The sequence below is a fragment of the Microtus pennsylvanicus genome, chromosome 4 (genome assembly GCF_037038515.1).
Source record: "Microtus pennsylvanicus isolate mMicPen1 chromosome 4, mMicPen1.hap1, whole genome shotgun sequence".
Lineage (NCBI taxonomy): Eukaryota > Metazoa > Chordata > Mammalia > Rodentia > Cricetidae > Microtus > Microtus pennsylvanicus.
This window is the reverse complement of record NC_134582.1, coordinates 129,730,711-129,754,034: the sequence shown is the minus strand read 5'-3', so window position 1 is coordinate 129,754,034 and position 23,324 is coordinate 129,730,711. Positions and strand designations below refer to the sequence as shown.

The 23,324-nt window shown below is 46.5% G+C and overlaps 2 protein-coding genes across 5 annotated transcripts; one reads left to right on the top strand and one right to left on the bottom strand.

The window, feature by feature from the left end:
* Positions 1 to 955: 955 nt before the first annotated feature.
* Positions 956 to 21,396, top strand: Acbd7 (acyl-CoA binding domain containing 7). 3 transcript variants are annotated; one of them, XM_075970485.1, is made up of 4 exons: positions 956 to 1,036; positions 20,739 to 20,856; positions 20,960 to 21,022; positions 21,113 to 21,396. In XM_075970485.1, exons 1-4 carry the CDS (start codon positions 998 to 1,000, stop codon positions 21,184 to 21,186), a joined length of 294 nt encoding a protein of 97 aa, XP_075826600.1. In that variant the 5' UTR covers positions 956 to 997; the 3' UTR covers positions 21,187 to 21,396. The 3 variants fall into 3 exon arrangements, with proteins under 3 accessions (XP_075826600.1, XP_075826602.1, XP_075826601.1); XM_075970487.1 differs by lacking the exon at positions 956 to 1,036 and adding an exon at positions 16,832 to 16,902; XM_075970486.1 differs by lacking the exon at positions 956 to 1,036 and adding an exon at positions 16,832 to 16,902 and having other exon boundaries at positions 20,739 to 20,859.
* On the bottom strand, positions 8,222 to 16,673 carry LOC142848433 (spermatogenesis-associated protein 31A5-like). 2 transcript variants are annotated; one of them, XM_075970483.1, is made up of 5 exons: positions 16,508 to 16,673; positions 15,326 to 15,545; positions 13,845 to 14,694; positions 12,620 to 13,274; positions 8,222 to 12,355 (listed from the first exon to the last, which is right to left on the bottom strand). In XM_075970483.1, exon 5 carries the CDS (start codon positions 12,352 to 12,354, stop codon positions 8,245 to 8,247), a length of 4,110 nt encoding a protein of 1,369 aa, XP_075826598.1. In that variant the 5' UTR covers position 12,355; positions 12,620 to 13,274; positions 13,845 to 14,694; positions 15,326 to 15,545; positions 16,508 to 16,673; the 3' UTR covers positions 8,222 to 8,244. The 2 variants fall into 2 exon arrangements, with proteins under 2 accessions (XP_075826598.1, XP_075826599.1); XM_075970484.1 differs by lacking the exons at positions 13,845 to 14,694; positions 15,326 to 15,545; positions 16,508 to 16,673 and having other exon boundaries at positions 12,620 to 13,369.
* Positions 21,397 to 23,324: the final 1,928 nt, after the last annotated feature.

Genomic DNA, 23,324 nt, shown 5'->3' with positions numbered 1-23,324 from the left:
GCCAGATGCCCTAAACCTGGAACTGCTGGTTATGAGTTTATTCATGTGGAAGCTGGGGACAGACCCTAGGTCTGTGAGACGGCAGCAAGTGCTCTTAATGCTGACCCATCCCTCCAGGTGTCACCCCACACCCATTTTTGAGACAGATTTTCCTGTGCAGCCCCAGCTTTCATGAACTCATTCTGTCGACCAGACTGGCCTCAAACTCAGAGATCGGCTTTTCTCTGCCTCTCAAGTGCTCGATTATAAGGTGTGTACCACTGGCACCCCAGCTAATTTTCTTAAGTTTATCTCTGTATATGCATGGTATATCTGTGTGTATGATTGTTTGTGTGTGAATGTGGACAGAAACCTGACAATGGTACACATGTGGAGGTCAGAGGAGATCCAGATCCAGTTGCCACCCTTCATTTTGAAGCAGGGTCCCTTGCTCATTGGGCAAGCTAACCAGTGAGATTCTAGGCCTTTCCTGTGCCTGTCTCCTATTTGGCCTTAGGAGCCATGGCATCATAGGTGAGTGCAGCTGTATGTAGCTTTATTTGGATGTTCTGGGGTTTGAACAGAGGTCTTTAGGATTGTATAGTAAATGTTATGTGTGTATCACAGACCTGAAAGCTCGGGAAGCTGTTTTTAGTCATTAACATATAATACATGTTGGATATGAAGAGTTTCTGAAAAGGTCTTGGATTGAAAGTTGGTCCTAGCGGGTGGATCTGATCACAGAGAGGTGATTGAACGGTGACAGCTCTGACAGGATCACGAGACTGATCCACTAATGATGTCATAAGTTAGGGGCATTATTGAAAGCTGAGAGAAAACTCCTGAGGTGCCAATGTCTTTTATGGTTATGTCTTAGGTCACCAGCAATGTCAAAGCTTGATTGTTTGGTGTCCTCCTTCAATGTTTCCATCTTTCTCTGCTTCCAGGAAGCGTTGAATTAAACTGTGCTAGTCCATCGTGTGGAACATGGTATATCCTCTACTGCAGGCCCAGAACTATGGGGCCAGGGAACCATGGACTACAAATCCCAGCAACTGTGAGTCATAAAGCTCTTCCTATGTGAGGGCTTCTTTGTCTTAGTATCTGCCATGAATTTCTAACATGATGCATTAAAAGCTGCAACACATTGTGACTCTGTGTTGGCTAAGGAAGGACATTATTTGTACAGTTCCCAGAACCTTGAGGTAATAACTTCTTGTTGCAATGTGTCTGACATAATAAGGAAAGAAATGGAACATCCCATAGGTCAGTGTTATCCTCAGAGAAGCACCATTTGACAGCTCATTTATTATGACAGCAGTTAGCTTGTTTGATCTGAGTCCCCTCCTACCTTCTTCCTCATTTGTCATTTAAAAATGGTTAGAGTCATTACAAAATATAATTCAGGATAGACTACTTGCCTAAACAAATGGGAAGCCCTATTTTAGTCCCAGTAACATGAAAATTTGGTTAGAATATGAAATCAAATGGTTCTCATAATTTAACATAAGAAAAGCTGGCAAGAAAGAAGCCAAGCCTAAGAGCTTTGACGAGTAAGAATACAAAGGTCTATATGTCAAAATACATGAGATATGTAAACAAGGCATAGGTTATCCACAGCTATGGTCAGATGAAAAAATGTAGTAAAGAACTAGTTTTGATGAAATAATTTTCCCACAAATATATAAGAGACTAAAATACAGAATTACTGAAAAATGAAGGATTGAGTACACTCAAGGAGGCAAAGTGATTAATACTCAGGAGATATTTGTAAAATTATGAAAAAATAACATAAAATGAAAAGTTTGAAAATACAAAAGCCAATTCCAACAAATATTGTGACCTAGCAAAATTTATACACCGTAGTTGAAGAGAAATTGAAAATATTCCTGGGGCGATGAGACAAGGAAGTAAAATTGTGTTGGTTTTACGTTCTGATGGCCTTATCACCTGAGCAGAAAATGATTTTGAAATCAGAGGTTCAAGTGTTACATTTTTCAAAATGTTGACATACAGAGACATTTGAGCCTGTATTTTATACTTCAAGCAATATTACTGAAGATACCTCATACCTATGTCTATCTTATGTTCTATAAGACCTGCTATATTTGATTCTATTTTAGACACTCACATTAATATTGACTATTGATGTATCTGTTTAATGTATATCATGACTGTAATTACCCCTTTTTTTTAGCATATACATCACTTCACCTGTCCTCAATGTGTGCTTCTCTGGTAGTCAGGGAGGATTCTGCATACTTTATTTTATCTCTGAGCTTATCATTGACTCTTCTGCTTAAAAATTGTTTTAATGTGTGTCTTGGATATTCTAGTGCACATTTACTTTGAACCCGTTTCCTTGTAAAATTGAACTACTCTACAGAGTTAGTTTTGTATTTCATTACATTTGAAACTGACCCATATATTATACTTATTTCTTTATAAGAGATTGTGATATACTCTATAATCATGATAGTTTACTATGAGTTAAAGACCACTGTTGTAACATGAGGGCTGGGCTGTTTGGGTTTATGTCCTGCCCTAGTTTCCACAGACAGGAAGCCCCAAAGAAACCACGCTGATTGGCCAGGCAGGAAATATAGTGGGAAAACCAGACAGGAAGTAGAAATTATGTAATGAGAACAGGAGAATTCTGGGAAGAGGAAGTTGATTCCTTCCACTCCTGTCCAGACCATCAAAGCAGCAGGATGTGATCTGCCCCACTAAAAAAGGTACTGAGCCACATAGCTAACATAGATCAAAAAAATGGGTTAATCAAGATGTGAGAGTTAGCCAGTGAGAAGCTAGAGCTAATGGGCCAACCAGCTTATAATTTATGGAGACCTATGTGTGATTTTCTTTGGGGCTAAACAGTTGTGGGGTACCGGGCACGACAAAAACACCAACAACAAGCAGGCTCCGTTGGTGTAACAAACAAACAGGCCCCCTTCATGTTACAATAGGGCACCATTACAATGAGAAAACCTTTAATTATGTTATAAAGGTCTGATATTTTAGGAAAATGTCATTTCAAAATAAACATAACATTTAATTATCATTGATACGTAACTTGTAAAAAATTATAAATATCACCATATAATCCTGTGATCATTTTATTACTTTTGTAGTCATTTAAGAATTTTAGGGTTTTCAAGTAACAATGCCAAAGCTAGCCTCTTGCCAGGTTCTTGGTGCTGTGTGAAGAACCCCATGATGTTCTGGTGGCATGTTTTACAAAAAGACTTTTCAAAATACATGGGGAAAGTGTACATTATTTTCAGAGAATATGAAATTACACAGTGTGCTGTAAGTTGTTCAACACAAACACTTAGTTTTATTAAATGTAAAATAGAAATCTCCAATTCCTATTAGAGCATTGAAAAGATCATGGATAATTGTTAGATCTCTGGAAGGCTACTTTAGAAGTAAAACACAGTCACTGACAAGTTCATCAATAGCGATGTCGTCTGGCTGACGTGGTGGCCTCGACAGATTACTGGAACATGCATGGTGTGCTTACACGGTGCACAACTGTCACAGCTGTCATGTTATGTCATACATGACAGTTGTCTCTCACAGACGATTTTAATGAATAAGGGAGTTCCTGCTCTACAGTAATTCAGTGACCAACAGAAGACATCAATGCTCACAGTGTCAAATGTCCTTTAAGTCTAAGAGCCACATCTTTATAGCAGTGGTGGTGAGAACATCGTTTTGCATTTTGAAGGCATAAATAATACATTTTGGTACAGCATACAACTATGCTAAGTGATTTTTTTCATATTCAAATCGAATCTTTATTAATTTTGATGATATGCATAGCTTTTCTTCTCCTGTGCAAACCAAAGCAAAACCTATTCCCCAACTCTCTTCAGAGCCTCCATCAGGATAGGCTGCTGGCCTGCTCATGGCATTAACATCCCTTCTAATACACTCCAGATCCTTAACAACCCATGTCAATGTCCCTCCTGGGTCCACATCTGAGACCTTTTGTATGCTTAAAAGAAATCCCACACTACCTCAAAATCAAGAAATTTATTTATTATATAAAGTCCATTATTATTACGGGGTAAACTCACAAATCAGAATCCTCTGCTTAATGGATTGAATCACGTGATCCAAAGAAGCAGCTGGCAGAAGAGCAAGGAGAAGGAGAACAAAGGGACTGACACCCGGTCGGCTTCCATGTATATTGTATATGAGACCACACCCCAGAAGGCAGGTAATTACAAGGTGTAATACTTCCTACAGCAACCTTTCCTGTGGGGCTGCATGAGGTCTTGTTGATAGTCCCCTGCGATCTCAGCAGGTGACTGTGTATGAGTTTTGTGATAGGTCTTTCCATGAAAACTCTCTGTGAGACATACAGATGTTCTGTGTGGAACCCCAAGGGACGATGTGAGGTCTCTGGAAGTCTGCATCACCTCCATGTGTCACGAGAGGTCTCTGGGTATGGAGAAAGTCTGTATGATTGTCCATCTGAAGGGGCTGTGTGAGGGTCTGGAAGGCCGAGAGGTATCACTGTGAAGTAGTGTATGTGGCACCCTTAAGCTACCAAGTGACATCTCTACTTAAGTCCAGGGAAGCTTCTGAGGTCTCCCTTAGTGTCTCCATCAAAAGTGTCTTTGAAAACTCTGTGTGTACTCTGAAGTTTGTTCCTTTTGCATGTTGTAGGATGTACCAACCATCAGAAGTCTCTTTGGGGGTCATTGTCAGGGTTTTAGTGCTGATCTTTGTTGGTGTATTTCTGTGGAATTCTGAAACTCTGGGGGTGACATCTCTCTGTGTGGGTCTCAGTAGAGGTCTGCCTTGGGTTTCTGTGCGCATGCCCGTGGAGGGCTGAGTGGGTTTCTGCTGAAGTGTGCTGGAGCAGGCCCCATGGCCATGTCCTTGATGACACCTTCTAGAAGCACATTTTCTACCAGGGAATAAGTGACGCTGCTGGAGCTGTTTCCTGGCTGCCTTCTGTGAGGAACAGTGCGGGCCACCCTGGGACTAGGCTGCTCTTGTGTGCAGTTGTACGCAGTTATGCCCACGAGTTTCCTAAGAAACAGAGACTGGGGCAAGGAAACCACGGAAGGTAGCCAAGCAATGCTCAGGAAGGGACACATTATGCCAGTCCAGAGCCACATTTTAGACAAGTCTCTTCTGCTGTGTGAACCAGCACTATGAGATGGCCTGTTCTGCTGGTCTCGTGGGAAGACAAGGGCTGAAGGCCTAGAATGCCTTGCTGTGTGAGCACAGAGTTTCCCCTCAAAGATTTCCAGGTGTCCCCTCTATTCCCTTGAGAGTAATTCTAGGACAATGTGCATGGGAAGACCACCAGGCTGTGAGGGACATTCAGAATCCCGACCTTCTGGTCTTTCCAGCAACTCATCTCTAGAACTCAGAGGGAAGAACATGCAGATTGCTGGATGTGCTGTTGGGAAGCTACCCTCTATTTGCAAAAAGTCAAGGGTTTATTAGCCAAGATACAAAGACAAGGGTCAGTTGTGAGCAGATTATTCATGCCTCAACAAGTTACTGAAGGAAAGGACCCCATGACCTCTGTTGGATTCAATCCAGAATAGAAACTGGGGCTTCACAAGAGGTCCGAAAGAAAACATGAACAAAGAAACACCCAACGCTTCATCCAGCAAGGCGGCATGTCTACCACCACAGGATTACTATGGTACAATCTAAGAAGATTCACGGAAACAGTAACTGTGTTAGCCAAAGCAACCCTAAGGTGCACAGCCAACTTTCCACAGACAACTGGATGCCTTATGATCATTGTATGTGCAGAGAACCTGGGTTTTAAGCTATCCTGTATTATCACAGGGTACAGGCACCATGCATCACAGGGATTCCTATCCACTCTCGAAGGCGCTGCCTCTGCAGAAATGTACTATCTGGGAAAGCAAGTGCTTTACCCAACATAAATTAATTAAACACAACTATCCAGGAGGACAAGATGACTTTTGAGTCCACACCATAGAGCCTCGTGGGCAGAGCCTGACACAGTGATACAGTTCTTGAATCTTGGACAGGCAACCCAGAGGAATCCAGGCCTACACAATAATATCTATGAGCTACAGGAGTGAGGGTTTTGGCTTTAAAAAAATGTACAAAGGGGTGTCAATTCAGGAGATCAATATGGAATCCCACCTGCCAAGTAACAGGGATAGCAGAGATAGCAGGAATAGCAGGGAGCTGGAGCAGACAAAGAAGGACGAGTCCCGTGAGTGGGCATTCCCCGTGAAAGCTCTGGAGATGGGTAACTCTCAAATCAATGAAATGCTGGAGAAAAGAAACATCTATCTAATTCTACAACTATTTCCCAGGTTCCAGAAGACTCGGGCCTGAGCACACCTCACTGCTCAGTTGCTGGCGTTGTCCTCAGGACTGTGACAATGGAAAGTCCCTGCAAGCTAAAGGGCTCCTTTCGTCCATGGCAAAGAGACTGGGCTGAAGTTAGGTGTGTGGCTCTGACCCCCATGTCAACAGTCTGTCCTGGAGGGGCAGGGGATTCGCATGCATGGAAACTATTAGGTCATCCTCACATTACATAGCCACCTGCCTTGGCTCTAAACTTTGTATTTTCTACCTTCTCCTTAGGATTGTCATGCCCATGGTCAGATGAGTTCTGTATATACAGTTGTCCAGAGTGTATGACAAATGACTAGGGGTCTCTGCAACCACCACCGTCATGAAAGTTGTCTGTTCCATGCTGGCCACCAACCTGGCATTGTAGGCAGACATAGGACAGGGGGACATGGTTTTGTCATCCAGGCCCAGCTGGAAGGGCCTGAAGAACTCAGTTGGTTGCCTGTCTCCAATGAGTTGAGTAGGAGGTCCCTATGATCTCTAGGTCCTTTATGCCTCGGCAGGATATTTGGAGGTGACTGTTCGACTGCTTTGAACTCAAAGATGCCACACTACTACTGTCCTGATGACTGTGCCTACTTTGTGACTTGGGTAGACACTGGGCTGGCTCTCTGGTGCCTCGGGGGCCCACTCCTGAAGGAACTTTCCCTTCTTGGAGCTGATTGGTGCTGTAGCTTTGGGAGAGAGGATGGATTATGGGCCTGGGTTTGGATTCCAGCCACTGGTGGCAATCAGGACCAGGACTGATTCTGAGTCAAATGTTTGGATTTGACAATTGATGAAACAGGGAATTCTAAGAAAGAGCTGTGGAGCTATGATAGTCCTCACTTGTTTAGGGGTGTAATCGAGCGTCCATTGATTTAGATGGAGAGGTGATCTAGTGGGGACCCTGCCGTGTTGACGGTAACCAAGGGGGACTCCTTGTGGAGAAAGGAGAGTCCCCAGAATAACTGGACCATTTCTGCTGTAAATCATTGTCTAAAACCTTCTGGTAAAAGAACTTCCAAGAACTTGAAAACTTCTCTGATTTGCAGTTTCAGCTCAAACGGAGCATGAGGTGGTGCTGACCTGCTTCTGCCTCCACTACCAGAGGATATGGTCCATGCAGCTTAAGGCACAGTCAGATTTCCACTTCCAAACTTTCGGTTAAACCCTAATCCTAATCTGAACTTCCAGCATCTCCTGGATATCAGGGTTGATAAAAGAGAGTTCCCAGCCTCCATCTGCCTGTAGGTGGAGCCTGTCCATAGCGAGGCTTCTTGAAACCTGAGGGAGAAATCCTCTTGCTAGGACTGACCATGTGAGGATTTGGGGTGGCACCAGGTTTTGGCAGCTACCTGGTACCTGGAAATGCCTGAGTAAGGCCTACTTGTGTGGTCTAGGCCTGGGGTGGTTGAGGAAGGCCTGCTTGAATGGTCAAGGCCTGGGGTGGTTGAGGAAGGCCTGCTTGAATGGTCAAGGCCTGGGGTAGTCTGGATGGGAACTGACCCTTAGGGTAGGGTTTACGTGGTTGACTTATCATGCTCCCCATAACTAAAGACTTCTTGTTTGTGTCTTGTAGGGCTGATTTTGTTCTCCCGTCAACTCTTTCTCCTCTCTCTCTCTCTCTCTCTCTCTCTCTCTCTCTCACACACACACACACACACACACACACACAAATCCTAAAGTCTTTTGTTTCCAAAATTACAGTATATTGACTCTAATTACAGTGATGGAACTTGGAGATAGTTCTGTCCCCACTTGTGGAGCCATATCCTCTCATGAAGCAGTACTCTAAGGTGGACCAGATGTAGACATTTCTTTGTGCCATAGCAAGCAGATATAACCTCAAAATAAAACATACTCAGAGGAAGTAATGTCTAAAAGTTTAAGGTTAATTTGGGATAGACTTGTTTATTATACTTTAATGCAATGTCCATGCCTCGGACAGTAGACAGGGATCCCTGGGACATGTGCAACATGGGCTCTGTCCTGATAGGAGCTGTCTAGGTAGACAGGGTCTCTGGATGCCCGGGCCTGCCTGTTTCCATAGGGCATCCCTCCGTCAGGAGAAGGTTGACTCTGAATCTTGAGCTTTGCATGGCAAACTGTGCTAAGATGTTTTTGGTTTCCCTGGCTAGGGGTCATTGATGGTACACCCTTGCAGTTTTCTATGGAGTGGTTTGTTACTTTATGTGTTGGGTTTAGAACTGTTAGTAAAACTCTCTTCATTTTGTCCCCAAACGTTACATTATCTGGTATGTAAGCTCGGTCAGGCTTCGTCCCTTTGAGTTGTATGTTGTGCCTGGGAGGACTCCTGTGTTTCTCGTTGTGGATGTTTGTGCCATATTTATTGGTGTGCTGTGGCTCCTCTAATTTGTGATTCTTGAGGACATTGTTGTCTCTTCCTAAGAAAGGGGACCTGTAATGGACGGTTGGCTTGATCGTAGCGGGCTCAGTCTTGAGTTTGCCCTGGGCGGCCCTGGAAGCCAGGATCTCTGCAGCAATCACAACCTCGGGGTCCCAGTGTTGGCATAACTCGCCAGTGGCACAATCCTGCAGGATGACGGCAGCAGTTGAGCAGTGAGCTCTTCTCAGGCCCGAGCCGTCTGCATTCTGGGGAAGGGTCTTAGATAGATTTCCCCTGGCCTCCAGAAACTGAAAATCAGCCATCTTCGCAGCTTCCACGGGGATTGTCCACTCACAAGATTCTTCCTCCTCTGTCTCCTCCAGCTCCCTGGTAGCCCTGTTCCTTGAGGACTGAGAAGCCGCACTAATTTCTCGAACTGAAACCTCATTGTAATGTATTAAAGTCCCACCCTCACTCTCCTGGATTCGGCCTCGATTGGGCTCTGGGAATTCTTCCCAAGATCTAAAAAGTGTATCTTTGTGCCAGGCCCTGCCCACGAGGCTCTCGGGGGTGGACAACAAATTCTCACTGTACCCCAGAGTAGTTGTAGGGGCTTCAGAGGGCCCAGAATCGTTCCTAGGCAGAGCCTCTCTCATGAGTGCTGGCTGGAGGGCACGACAGTTCTGTGTGAACTGCGATTCCACAGAGAAAGTTTTTGTCTTCGCTTCTCTTTCTGGGGCGTGCTGGATGGGTTCTCTCAGGTTACTGGCCAGTTGGATCATAGAGTTATCTGTAGAGTCACAAGACAGAGAATCATTGGAGGACCGTGGAAAGGGTAAAGTTGTGTCCTTCTTCATCTTTAAAATATGGATGGCCTTGAGGCCTCTGAGGGGCAGGCGCCATCTGTGCCTCACTAGGTGTCTTTTAATATGTGCTTTTAGCAACTTCTGAGTGCCCAGATCTACGAAGGAAGGCCCATTAGTATTGTTCTTGTTGGTGACTGACTCATGGAAGGATGGTTTGTTCCAAGTTTCCGGATTAAGCTTGGGAAATTCAGACGGGACAAAAGCATGGTCTATACATGTATCATAACAAATTCCGCCGGGTACTTCACTGTCGCTGGTCTGCTTCCTCTTAGGATTAACTTCTGCCTGACCCAGGCCAAGAGATAGCTGGACTTTTGGCGGCCATGGACCTTGATGTTGTGTGAGCTTCATTTTGAAATCTTCTTCCGTCTGCTCCCGTAGCTTGGGGCTAATGTAATCCCCCTGGAGATGGACAACAGGCCCCTGGCCCTGCGAGCCCCAACTGTTGGAAGTCTGTTGATTAACTGCTTCTTGTGAATTTTTCACCATGACTGGCAAATTGCTCCTACTTTCTCGATGTTTCTTTACAAGGTGGCACTCTAGCTGTCGAACACTCGGTGAGACAATAACTTCAGTTCTTGTAGGTGTAGGACAAGAAGCCCCATCTTTCCTAATTGGAGTTGAACTGCACGACAGCTTTGAGAGAGAGGATGGGTCATGGGCCTTGGCTTGGATTCTAGTCTCTGATGGTGTTTGGGAGCAGGAAACCTTTGGAATCAAAGAATCAGATTTGACCAAGTGGTGAAACAATGGCTGTGGAGAACAGAGCTGTGGAAGGCCTTTAGTGTTACCGTGTAACGGGCTGTAAGTAGAGAGTCCATTAAACAAGATGGAGGGAGGATCTAGTGAGGACCCTGCCATGAGGACAGGAGCCATTAGGGACTCACTGTGGAGCCAGGGGAGACCCCAGTAAAGCTGGATATATTTGTCCTTTAAGTCATTAGCTATGACCTTCTGGTGACCCGACAACTGCTTAGAATTGTTGTCTTTGCTCGAGAAGAGGTGTGAGGTGATGTTGGCTTCCTTGCTGCTGCAGACATGCAGCATACTGCCCATACAGCCATAGGAAAGGTCTGATCTTCCTTTTCCTTTTTCCTGGTAAAGTTTTAGTTGGACTCTTCGGCGTATTTGAACTTCAAGAATTTCCTGTATAACAGGGCTGATGAAAGAGGGCTCCCCAGGCTCTATCTGGCTGTCTGTGGGGCCTGTCCAGAATGAGGCCTTGTGGATGGTGAGAGAAAGATCCTTTTGCAAGGACTCACCCGGTGAGGAGGTTGAGCTGCACAAGGTTCTGGAAGTAACCTGGTCCCTGAAAGGGCCTGAAGTAGGCCTTCTTGAGTGTTCAAGGCCTGAGGTGGTTGAGGTAGGCCTTCTTAAGTGATCAAGTCCTGAGGTGGTTGAGGTAGGCCTGCTTAAGCGGTCAAGACCTGAGGTGGTTGAGGTAGGCCTGCTTAAGCGGTCAAGACCTGAGGTGGTTGAGGTAGACCTGCTTAAATGGTCAAGGCCTGTGATGGTTGATGTAGGGCTGCTTAAAAAATCAAAGCCTGCAGTGGTTGAGGTGGGCCTGCTTAAATGGTTAAGGCCTGGGGTGGTTGAGGTAGGCCTGCTTAAGACATCAAGGCCTGCAGTGGTTGAGGTGGGCCTGCTTAAATGGTTAAGGCCTTCGGTGGTTGAGGTGGGCCTGCTTAAATGGTTAAGGCCAGGGGTGGTTGAGGTAGGCCTGCTTAAGACATCAAGGCCTGCAGTGGTTGAGGTGGGCCTGCTTAAATGGTTAAGGCCTTCGGTGGTTGAGGTGGGCCTGCTTAAATGGTTAAGGCCTGGGGTGGTTGAGGTAGGCCTGCTTAAATGGTTAAGGCCTGCGGTGGTTGAGGTGGGCCTGCTTAAATGGTTAAGGCCTTCGGTGGTTGAGGTGGGCCTGCTTAAATGGTTAAGGCCTGCGGTGGTTGAAGTAGGCCTGCTTAAATGTTCAAGGCCTGGGATGGTTGAGGTAGGCCTGCTTAAATGGTTAAGGCCTTCGGTGGTTGAGGTGGGCCTTCTTGAGTGTTCAAGGCCTGAGGTGGTTGAGGTAGGCCTGCTTACGCGGTCAAGACCTGAGGTGGTTGAGGTAGGCCTGCTTAAATGGTTAAGGCCTTCGGTGGTTGAGGTGGGCCTGCTTAAATGGTCAAGGCCTGGGATGGTTGAGGTAGGCCTGCTTAAATGGTTAAGGCCTTCGATGGTTGAGGTGGGCCTGCTTAAATGGTTAAGGCCTGGGGTGGTTGAGGTGGGCCTGCTTAAATGGTTAAGGCCTAGGCTGGTTGAAGTAGACCTGCTAGAGTAATTAAGGCCTGGGGTGGTCAAGGTAGGCCTCCTTGAAAGGTTAATGCCTGGGGTGCCTGGCATGGGAGAAGGCAAACCTGGCAGAGTTTGTGAGCTCTGTGAGGTCACTGCCATTCCGAGATCTGGCATGGGTGGAGGATAAGCCATAGGATCCAGAGGCTGAGATGGGTAGGAAGGTGCCCATTGTTGTGGTGGTGAATGCCGTCTTCCCGTTGTCAAGGTCTCTGGTGGCCAAGAGGTCCACTCAGAAGTCTGTGACTGAATCGGTGAGGAATTCAGCAGGGCAGGAGACAATGGTTTAGAAGCCTTGAGCAACAGGTGTTCGTTGCAAGGAGCAGAGGAAGTCTCTAGGGATGACATGGTGGCCACAGACTTCCCTGTCGGCTGCCTAGGTTGCAGGTGGGCTTTGACAGCATCAGGTTTGAAGGCTTCACCTGAGGCATCTTGTCCTAAATGCTGGCAAATGCTGATGGAATTGACAAGCCTCTCTGGCATGCTGTAAGAGGCAGGAGAGATGATTGCAAGCAGGAGCTCATGGGGCCAGGGGGTGGGGCTAGATGAATAGGGAAGGACCCTCGCAGCCCATCAGAACCATTGTTCAACACTCTGGTCTTAAGAGACCTTGTTATCTTAACCTCCAGGGCTGTACTCATTTCCCACCCATTCAGAGAGTTCCTATTCCCAGGATAACTATGCCCTGGTCAGTGGTGATCACATAGAGACAGGAGGAGTGAGCCAGACAGAACTGGAGATGGCTCACCTGTGCAGATGTGAACCCAGGACCTTGTCCTCCTTAGGTTTCTTCCTGCTGCCTCTGTAAGCTGGAGTTGGAGACTGGGTTATTGGTGGGTATAGGAGGGACTGGGTATCTTACCCGAGGCTGAATGAACTGTCCTTTCCGGAGAAATGAAAGTTAAACAGGAGCTCTGTTATCCATGAGCAAGGCCGGGCGACCAAATGCATGGAGAGCTGGGCACATGTTGGGCAGGACAATGCCATGAACCAGGAGCCTCCAATTCTAATGACCTCCATAGGCGTCATTGTCTCCCTGTGGAGGGCAGGGAAGGACCAGGGCTCTGAGAGAGGAAATTGTCTCTCAGAAGGGGCAAACCACCAATTTACCTCCAAATCCAGGCAGCATGGCCCCACTTCATCCCATGGCACCACTTCCTGCCACACCATCCCTCCCCAGGCAGTACCCAGTCTGGCGGTCCATAGCTTCATTCCAAGCACAGGACCTGGGAAATGTCTTCAACTCTGGGTTCCTTCCCAGGAGCTGTCTCCTCGAGGGTCCTGCAACTCATTAGTGTTATAGTGGGATGGGGGGCTGAAGTCATCTCACCAGGGGGAGAAAGTGGCCTACCTTTTACAGTCCTGATTTTCTTCCTGACTTTTCTGTGCTCCTTCCTCAACACCTGAGAGAGAGGCGAGAGAGAGAGAGAGAGAGAGAGAGAGAGAGAGAGAGAGAGAGAGAGAGAGAGAACCTGCCGCTCCATTCTGTGGGCAAATATGTGTTCTTTTTCTCTTGGAAAACTCAAATGGGGACCATCTCTGTGAGAGCCACGTGGATGTCAGTGTTGTTCTGCTTAGGGACCAGAGGCTCAGCTCTGAAGTACCAGCAGTCACTTCCTGATGTCCTGGAGGTCATGGCCCCCTTCATATCAGCTTGATCAACCCTATAAGCTTGTATGTTAGAAGGGGACATAGAAACCATGGCTCAGAAGCTTTCCTTTCTCTGAGATCCCTATCCAACCCAAGAACACCCCCCCCCCGACCATCAAGTCACAGGGCTTCTCCCAGGTATGGATGTTCTGAGAGCAGACATCTTGGAGCCCACTCTTCCTCTCCCCTACCTGCCAGGTCTCAAGAGGAAAGGTCCGGCTCTTGGCTGAGATGCCCTCTCTCCACCTCCCTAATTGATTCAGAAAGTGAAGCCTGGAGAGAAGGAACTATTCTTCCTTGGGTTGGACCTAAGGCAAACTTACCTTCTGTGGGGTGGTGTTTTCTGCTGGTGTAGGTGAGGGTGAGTCAAGGGGGAGGAGGGGTAATATAAGGCAGAAGAGCCCCAGCCCACACACAAAGGCAAGAATCATGTCCATTGCCCAAGTGGTGGAGCTGAGGGTCAGCCATGACGTTTCAACGCTTTCCAGTAGAGAGAGAAAATTCTCCATCTGAATCGCCCTGTTGCTCTCAGGCAACTGAACTCTGAGAGTTCTCTCTGGGAGTTGGCAGCTGGGTCAGGTCCACATCACAGAGCTCCTGTCTCCCTGTCACAAAGGGCCCTTGGGTGTGGGAGAGGGGCGCTAGGAAGAGCCTACCAAACAATCACTCCCTGTCCTGCAGCCTGGATGGGCTCCATCCTCCACAGCCCTTTGTGTCTGTTTCCAGTTCCATCTGCACACTCCATCAGAAATAGAGTCTTGTCCAGTTTCTCTTCCTCTCCTATGCCCAGACAGAGGCTTGTCCATGTTCTGTGGGCTTCAGACCTCCTTGTCTCCTCCAGTGACATACCTCCTTCAAATGGCCCTGCCTCCTAATCCCTTCCAAAAGTTCTACCAACTTGAGACCAAGCACTCAAATATATGAGCCTATGGGGGTTTATTCCACCCACCACAGTCCATTCTCTGGCCCTCCATAGGCTTGTAGCGATCATAAAGCAAAATTCACGTAGTCAAAGTTCAAAAGTCCCCATAGTCTTTCACAGTCTTAACACTATTTCAAAGTCCAAAATCTCTTCTGAGACTCAAGTCAATCTCTTAAGTGAAACACAATATATAAGTAAAACTCAAATTGCCGGTTTCAACATACAATGCCACAGAAAACATATTTCCATTCCTAAAGGGAGAAAAGAGGGTGTTGTGAGGAAAGGCTGGAACAAAGCAAAAGCAAAACCCAGCAGGGCAAAGCCCAGACTCTGCATGTCCATGTCTGATATCAAAGGGCTCTTCAGCTCTCCAGTCCTCTCAGCTTAGTTGACTGCAGCACACTTCCTTCTCTTGGGCTGTGTCCACTCCTGTCAGCAGCTTTCCTTGGCAGAGATCCACAGCTCTGGCATCTCCAACATCCTAGGGTCTCCAAGGATTCTAGGCTTCACCTTTATAGCTCACGGATTGTCCTCTCTAGGCCTCCACGCAGGGACACCCCCGACTATGCCTGGTCTCAGCAGCTTTCCTTAAGCACAGAGGATGATCCCACTACCCCTTACTCAGGTTCCCTTCGTGAGTCTATCACCAGAACCACATGACCAAAGTAGCCAAGCTTTGCTGGCCGCTTAGCCTGGACCCTTCTTGAATCTTTAGGGAAGAGTCATTCCTTAAGGCATTTTCTTCCCACAGTTGCAGGATTAGCTGGCTGGGGCCTTGCCCTGTGGGGACCCCTCCCTTTACTTCCTTCTAATTTATCTCTTCAGCACCAAGCAAGGCTCCAACACTACATTTCTGGTGCTCTTCGTCCCTTCTAACTGTACCTTTGTATTTCCTTCTGCCGTGCTTGATCTTTCTCATTGTAGATGTGCATAGCAATGATTGATCTTTAAAAACCACACAACAGAGACAAGAGTAAACTGTCTTGAAACCTCTCTGCCTTGAATGCCTTGTCGCAGGAGACCAGTTCCTAAATATAACACCAGTAGCACAGACACTGAGAGCAATAATTAGTAAATTGGACATCCTGAAGCTGAGAAGCATCTGTAAGGCAAAAGACAAGGTCTTTAAGACAAAATGGCAGCCTAGAGAATGGAAAAAGATCTTCATCAACTGCACATCTGATAGAGGGTTGATCTGCAAAATATATAAAGAACTCAAAAAACTAGACATCGATATACCAAATAATCCAATTAAAAAATAAGGTACACATCTAAATAGAGTGTTCTTAACAGAAGAATCTCAAATGGCTGAAAGACATTTCAAATTCCTTAGGCATCATGATAGTGCAAAGGGCAATGACAATAGATAGCAATTTACACCTCTCAGAATGGCTGAAACACAGTGGTCACAGCTTATGTTGGGGAGCGTATGTGGAGTAAGGGGAGCACTCCTCCACTGCAGGCCAGAGTTCAAACTTGTACAACCCCTCTGGAAATCAGTATGGCAGTGTATCTGGAAACTGGGAATTAACCACCTCAAGACCCAGCAGAAGACAGTTTCTTCATCAGGATCAACAAGAAAATGAACAGCGTCGTTAATGTAAGACTCTGCTCTGCACCCTAAGCGTTTATTTCAGCGACGGTGTGTCAAAAGCATAACGGCGAAGGGTGGGAGGAACAAGCCCACTAAGACAGTTTACAGGACTGCACACAGGGCAAACCACTGCTGCTGCAGTCTTTCCTTGTCCCATCCAGAAAGATTCGAGAATCCCTCTGTTGGGATCCTCAGAGCCCTGTGCTCAAGTGTAGTCACCGTATCCTGGGTGCAACCCACACTACAGAAAGACGACCGAGTATTTAGCTTACACAGTGCAGATGTTATGGTTTCTGTTCTTCAAAGCCTCATGCTCATTGTTCAACAGACCACGGAGGACTTGCCAGCCGGCAGTGCCAATCAGCTCTGAAAGTGGCAAACTGCGCACCAACTGCCATACCCCTGCCCTGCTCTGACCCCTGCCACTCAATCTAGCTTGTACTTTCTTAATGAAAAGGCCACTCACTCACCGTCCAGATTTCTAGACTCACAGAGGAAAGATCTCAGGACTCCCAGGTGAGTTCCAAAGCCTGGGGAGACCTCTCTTAGCTTCCTGGAAACAACCTCTTGAGGAAAAAGAAAAAAATTGAAGTGTGAGCCAGGAGCAGAGAGATAATAATCTAGCAACTTTTTCCAAGTAGAGGCAGCCTAGGCCCCTCCTCTGAGAGACTGGGCTGGTACAAGCCATCGTCCGGCTCCGCCCTCAGCTTCTGTGACCAGTTAGAGTCTCCCATGCCGAGAGCACAACCTATAGGAGAGGCCGGAGGAGGAGCTCTTCTCTTTAAGCAAGTGGCCAAACCCTGGGGACTGGGACCCAGAGCTGGAGAGCCACAGCCTACTTTTCCTCATCACTATGTCCCTGCAGGTAAGCCAGATCTGGGGAGGCTTTGCAGGAACAACTCTCCAAGGAGTGCTCTGATGGAGCGAGAGGAGGCATGACAGCTCTGGGGCAGGGCAGAGGCAAGTGGAGCGCTCAGGGGCGCCCAGCTGTGACCCTGCAGTCCCTCCCCACACCTGCCTAAGTGTCTTGTTATTTCACCTTAGACTGCACTGCGCCATCTGTTGACAAGGACCCAGGTTCTCCATAGCAACCCCTCTGGGCTCCAGGGATGGTTTAAATTACCCAGACCTGAAAAATTGACAAGCTTCCCTCCTTCACCTCTCTCTCAACAACTCGGGCAAGCAGGTGACATCCACAGGGGTCTCAAGTCCCCTTGCTCTTGGGACCTCCAGAGGTTCTCATAGGCAAGGGTTTGGTGACTGGCATGGCTAGTTCCTCTATGAAGTATAACCTACCGTTTTATTGACAGAAGTGGAGAGAATACAGATGAATAAATTAAAAACCAGGAGAGCCTTCCCCTAGTAGACACCCACATGGTAGGTTGCTTTCTTAGGTCTTTTTTCCATTTGTGTGATTATAGGTATGTGAGCATTATACATTCGCGATTTGCTTATGTAGCGGTTACCTTAGGAACACTTCCTCACTATGTCACCTTATAAGATGCACATTGTTAATGCTTACCATATTCTATCATGAGTATAGCCAACTTCTTTAACTATTTCTTCAGGCAAGATGATATCACGGCTGAATGACATTCCCCAGAGACATTGTGGTTTGCATCTCCCTCTTAGACTGTGGCATGTTAATTCTCTCTCTCCCTCCTTCCTTCTCTCTCTCTCTCTCTCTCTCTCTCTCTCTCTCTCTCTCTCTCTGTCTCTCTCTCTCTGTCTCTCTTTCTGTGTGTTTGTGTGTGTGTGTGTGTGTTTGTACACCTCAGTTATCGTCTTCTCTCAGAGTAGAGGAGTGGGGCCAGGTGCCTTCTGGCAAACTTGTTTATGTGAATTCAACCCTTGGCACCCATGTAGTTGACAGAGAACTGACTGTTGTCATTGTTCCCTAAGCTGCACATCCACACCATGGTCCCTGTGCATGCAAACTCACACAACAGTAAATGTATGACAAATAAAGTAGAGGAGAGAGCTCATTGGATGATCTACATAGGCAGCATTTAAAGCAGCAGTAGGTATGGATATCTTCTTCTTGTTGTTTTGTTTTGTTCGAGACCATCCTGGCTGCCCTGAAACTTTCTAAGTAAGATATCTTTACTTAGCCTGGGTCGTTGGTGGCCTGTGCCTTTAATCCCAGCACTCAGGAGGCAGAGGCAGGTGGATCTCAGTGAGTTCAACGCCATCCTGGTCTACAAATCCAGTTCCAGGACAGCCAAGAGTGTTATGCAGTAACCCTGTCACCAAAAACAAAAACAAAAAAGAAGGAAACAAAGATTGTAGTTTTAAAACACACGCTTACTTGATATCAGCTTCAGTATGATCAAAGAATGCTTGAATTATAGCCACTGCAATTGTTTATACTTGAATAAAGTATTACAGATGAAATTTTGTTAAAACATATGCTTATTATTTCAATTTGAAATCCTTACAAAAGTAATAATGTAACAATAAATACAATATGTTCTGGGGGAGAGCGGTAGTTCAAGCCGGGTGTAGTAGTACACACCTCTACTCACAGCACTCAGGACTTGGAGACAGCAGGATCAGGAATCAACACCCACCCTTCGCTACACAGCAGCTTCAAAGCTACACTGTACTAATGAGGCCCTGTCTCAGAACAAAACACACACCAAAACAAAGTAGTCTGAGCAGAAAAGAAAGATGAAGGCAGGTGGGAAGTCCATTTAAGAAATAAAGGGGATTTGGCTTGTCTGGTTCAGTTGGTAGGGCACTTAGTATGCGGGAGGTCCCTGGAGTCATTTGCCACCACTAGGAAAACTGAAGGGGGTGGGATGTTTTAAGCCTGGATGTTCTGGGATAGCCTGGGCTTAACACACATGCACACACACACACACACACACGTCTATACTGTTAGTTCATTTGCACACTGAGAGAACGGGAAGTAAGGACTTGTTACAAAGACGATACCCAGGAAAACCTGGCAGGTAATAAAGATGTGGTATTTTTATAAATTGTACCTGGGTCTGAAATTATTTCAAAAATCAAAATTGTAAATAAAGTAAACAATATGCTGAAAAGCGAACATCTAGTAGCTGGTTAGCATATTCAAAGCTCTTCTCTCTTCAAAATGGAAATGGAAGGAGATAGACATTATGTACCTCCTGGGAGCTGTTAGTGGCTCACTAGTTGAAGGGGCAGTGAGGGTGCATTCACTATTGTTCTAGAAGTGAAAACACGGATGGAATTCCTAATTCAGTTATAATCTCCCAATTTTATATGTAAATTGTAATATAGGTCTTTTGTTTATTTTATTTTATTTAACTCAGGCTAGCCTCAACCTTTGGCTGATCCTACCGCCTCGGCTTCTCTGTTGCTAGGATTACAGGTGTTGCTTTCACACCTGGCAGGACTGTCAGCTTATTCAGACACGTTTCCTTGCTTGACCATGGCGCTAAAGCAGTGGCCTGGGTGTTGTGTGTTTTCTGGGCAGTAGATGCAGCTCAATAGTAAAAGGCTTGCCAGAGACCCTAGGTTTGATTCCAAGACACAACAAAAAATGGTGGGGCTGCAGGGGAGTGGTGATGTTTATACCCAGAACACACACACACACACACTTGTGTGACTCAAATAACTGAGGGATTTATCTTCCTAATGCAGTCCTTCATCAAGGGAGACTTGCTCAAAAGGATTTACCAGGCTGATATGTAAGCTGACTGCTCAGTTCACTCTCTACAAAAGTGAAGGGAGGCAAACTGTGAGCCCCCTTCAGAGGCTGTCTTCAGAGGGGTGAGCTTTGAATGGAAGGATCCTGAGGCCACAGGTCATTCTTTGAGATTCTGTCCTGTGCTCGTTATGGGAATCATCACAACCACAGGAAGGGTGGGAACAAGATGGCATTGGAGCACACCCGTGACCAGGAGAGGGGCATTGTTCGCAAGTGAGAGGAATCACGACACACATTCAATAAGAATGCGGGACACTCACATAGCCAAAATAGAGATGCCTGCCACACAGAGTCCAGCTCCCTGGGCATGGGAACATAAGGAGTGTGCCATTCCCTTTGCCCAGAATGCTTTGAAATTCACTGCCAATGGCTACACATAAAGATATGTCAACTGTGGTAATATTCTGATCCACCCACCAGGATCTAATAATGGTCTGTGATCAGGTTCTTGCCAACAGTCAGCAGACAGGGGTGAAGAGTTGTGTCTGCCCTTTATTGTAGATGTTCAGGGGAACAAACTGATGTGATTCGACCCACCCTTTATGTTCGACCCTGGTGAATTTTGTCTGGATGGTCAGGACCGCCTTTGCCAGCTCTTGTCTTCTCACTGGATACCTGTGCACCCTTTCCCAGGAGTCACTGCAAGCACCAGCCTCTGAGGCAGGTTCCTCCAGATGTGTTTCCCGGTAGCTATAATCCGGCTCTGTGCTCAAACCAATGGCTGCTAAGCAACTTTTTTTTTTCTACAGTGATTTCTCTTCAGCATTTGTTATAGAGGGAGGGAGGAGAGCAGAGAGGGGAAGAGAGGGAGATATTGCAAAACAAATTTTTCCTCGTGATAAGACACATTTGCCACTCAACCCAATGTAAGCTAAACAGCTTTACTGGAAGACAGTTGGCATGAGACTTACAATAAAAAAAATTAGATTTCATGTGCATGTCTTGCTTGCAGGTGTATGTACATACCACATATGCACGTTTTGTGTTCTTGTTGTCTTTTGTCTTAGGCTAAGTTTGACCAGGCCGCACAAGACGTGAGGAAGCTGAAAAGAAGACCGGAAGATGAAGAACTCAAAGAACTCTACGGGCTCTACAAACAGTCCATCATCGGAGACATCAACATTGGTGGTACCTGGTGCTTGTTTTAGACAAATAGATGGGCTTGCTTGAGTGTCTGTAGAAGTGCACAGTGAAAAGTAACATTGCAACTCTCTCCTCCTCTTGACAGCATGTCCAGTAATGTTAGATATGAAGGGCAAGGCCAAGTGGGAAGCATGGAGCCTCCAAAAAGGTTTTTAACTCTTAAATAAGATAAAAAAAAAAAAACCTTCTTAACCTCAACCTACACAAGTCAGTTGGATAACGTGTTTGTATCTCCTAGGGTTGTCGAAGGAAGATGCCATGAGTGCCTATATTTCTAAAGCAAGAGAGCTGATCGAGAAATACGGAATTTAGAACTTGACTTGGGAGACAGATCTCCTTTGAAAGCTTTCGTAATAGCCACATGGTGTGTAGGGGGAAATGCATTGACAGCTGTATAAATCTTGTGTATTTTCCTAATAGCATGCATTCTAATACTTTGGACTATGTCAACATAATTACCTAATTTTACTTGCTTGTGAAAGGTGACGTTAAAAAGTCATTTTGTAGTCTGCATATAAACTTAAATAAATACCTGTTTCCTTTTTGCATTTATGTCTGTGTATGGGTGTTCATATGTGTGTGTTACACATCATGTATGCACGCATGTGGAGTCCAGAGAATAACCTTGGCTGTTTTTCTACGATATGTTATTTGCTTCCTGTGAGGCAGGGTCTCTCCTTGCTTGGAGCTCAACAAGTATGCTCGACTGACTGCCCCAGATATCCTCTTCCCTCTGCCTCCCCAGGACTGGGGTTACAATGTGTTCCATCATGATTGGCGATCTGGGGCTTGAACTCAGGTCCTCTTGTTTATAAGGCAAGCACTTTACTGACTGAACCATCTCCCAGCCTCAGTGTTTGTTTTCTTGATTTAATCTGTTCATATACGACGAGTTAGTGCTACTGGGCAAAAAGAAAAGTTTGCTCAGAATGAATAGCAGGCAGACTATTCTGGATGCTTCAGGAAGTGGAGCCAGGAGAGTCATGGGTTAAGGACAACCTAACTTCATGAGACCCTGTGTCAAAACTGGAAAGCCTAATACTGAAGGAAAGGGTGAGTAGGTTGGAGAAACAGAACAGTTCAGTTCCTTTGCTGCACCATGTACTGCGGGCTCCATGAATGTGGGCACTCTGGAGTGATGGGTGGATTTGCCTCCTGGCCACTTCCTGGCTTCCTAAATGATATGGACAAGTTACCTAACCAGGCTGTGGTTTGGCTGCCCATGGAAGGGCTCTGAGTGCCCTCCAATCCCTGCCAGGGCAGCAGGAACACAGGACAGGTGGATTGTAAGCACCCCGAGGTCTTCCTATCATGATGGACAGGAATTGTTTAGTATTGTATTTTCATTTAAAAAAAATGAGCAAGTCCTCTTTCTTATGCAGTAGATGTAGTGTATATTTCTATAGATTCTATAGACTACATTACACCTTGAGTCACAGTGTGGTGATGGAGAAATGATCAATTCCTTCTGTCCATCACTCTTGCCCCTAGAATAATGCAAGAGACTTCAGGTGTAACCCCACCTGAAGACACTTTGTTGATAAAACTTTATATAAAAGTCAATCAAATTCGATTTTAATAAAAAGATAAAGGACACTAGCAGAAGTTTTCTTCCTCTAACAATATTTTTATTTATCCTTTGAACTTTTCCTAAATGCATACATGTGTTTTGATCATATCCACCCGTCACTGGCCTTTCCAACCCACCCCCCACGGATGTCCTTCAATGTGTACCCCTCCCAATTCTGTGCCGCTCTTCTCATCTTCTTTTTAAACAGCGCACTGAGTCCAATTCGAGCTGCCTGCTGTGCCACCAGGGTGCACAGGGAGCAGGAGTAACCGACCAGTGGGTGCACAGGGAGCAGGAGTAACCGACCAGTGGGTGCACAGGGAGCAGGAGTAACCGACCAGTGGGTGCACAGGGAGCAGGAGTAACCGACCACTGGGTGCACAGGGAGCAGGAGTAACCGACCACTGGGTGCACAGGGAGCAGGAGTAACCGACCACTGGGTGCACAGGGAGCAGGAGTAACCGACCACTGGGTGCACAGGGAGCAGGAGTAACCGACCAGTGGGTGCACAGGGAGCAGGAGTAACCCACCAGTGGGTGCGCAGGGAGCAGGAGTAACCGACTGCTGGGTGCACAGGGAGCAGGAGTAACCCACCAGTGGGTGCACAGGGAGCAGGAGTAACCGACCAGTGGGTGCACAGGGAGCAGGAGTAACCCACCAGTGGGTGCACAGGGAGCAGGAGTAACCGACCACTGGGTGCACAGGGAGCAGGAGTAACCGACCAGTGGGTGCACAGGGAGCAGGAGTAACCGACCAGTGGGTGCACAGGGAGCAGGAGTAACCCACCAGTGGGTGCACAGGGAGCAGGAGTAACCCACCAGTGGGTGCACAGGGAGCAGGAGTAACCGACCAGTGGGTGCACAGGGAGCAGGAGTAACCG

Bases quoted from the DNA above. Each gene is read 5' to 3' on its own strand.
- Acbd7 (XM_075970485.1), top strand. From the start codon at position 998: ATGGGGCCAGGGAACCATGGACTACAAATCCCAGCAACT. The intron at 20,857-20,959 runs GTGGTACCTGGT...TCCTCTTGACAG, and splicing joins CATCGGAGACATCAACATTG to CATGTCCAGTAATGTTAGAT. The intron at 21,023-21,112 runs GTTTTTAACTCT...TGTATCTCCTAG, and splicing joins AGCATGGAGCCTCCAAAAAG to GGTTGTCGAAGGAAGATGCC.
- LOC142848433 (XM_075970483.1), bottom strand. From the start codon at position 12,354: ATGCCAGAGAGGCTTGTCAATTCCATCAGCATTTGCCAGCATTTAGGA.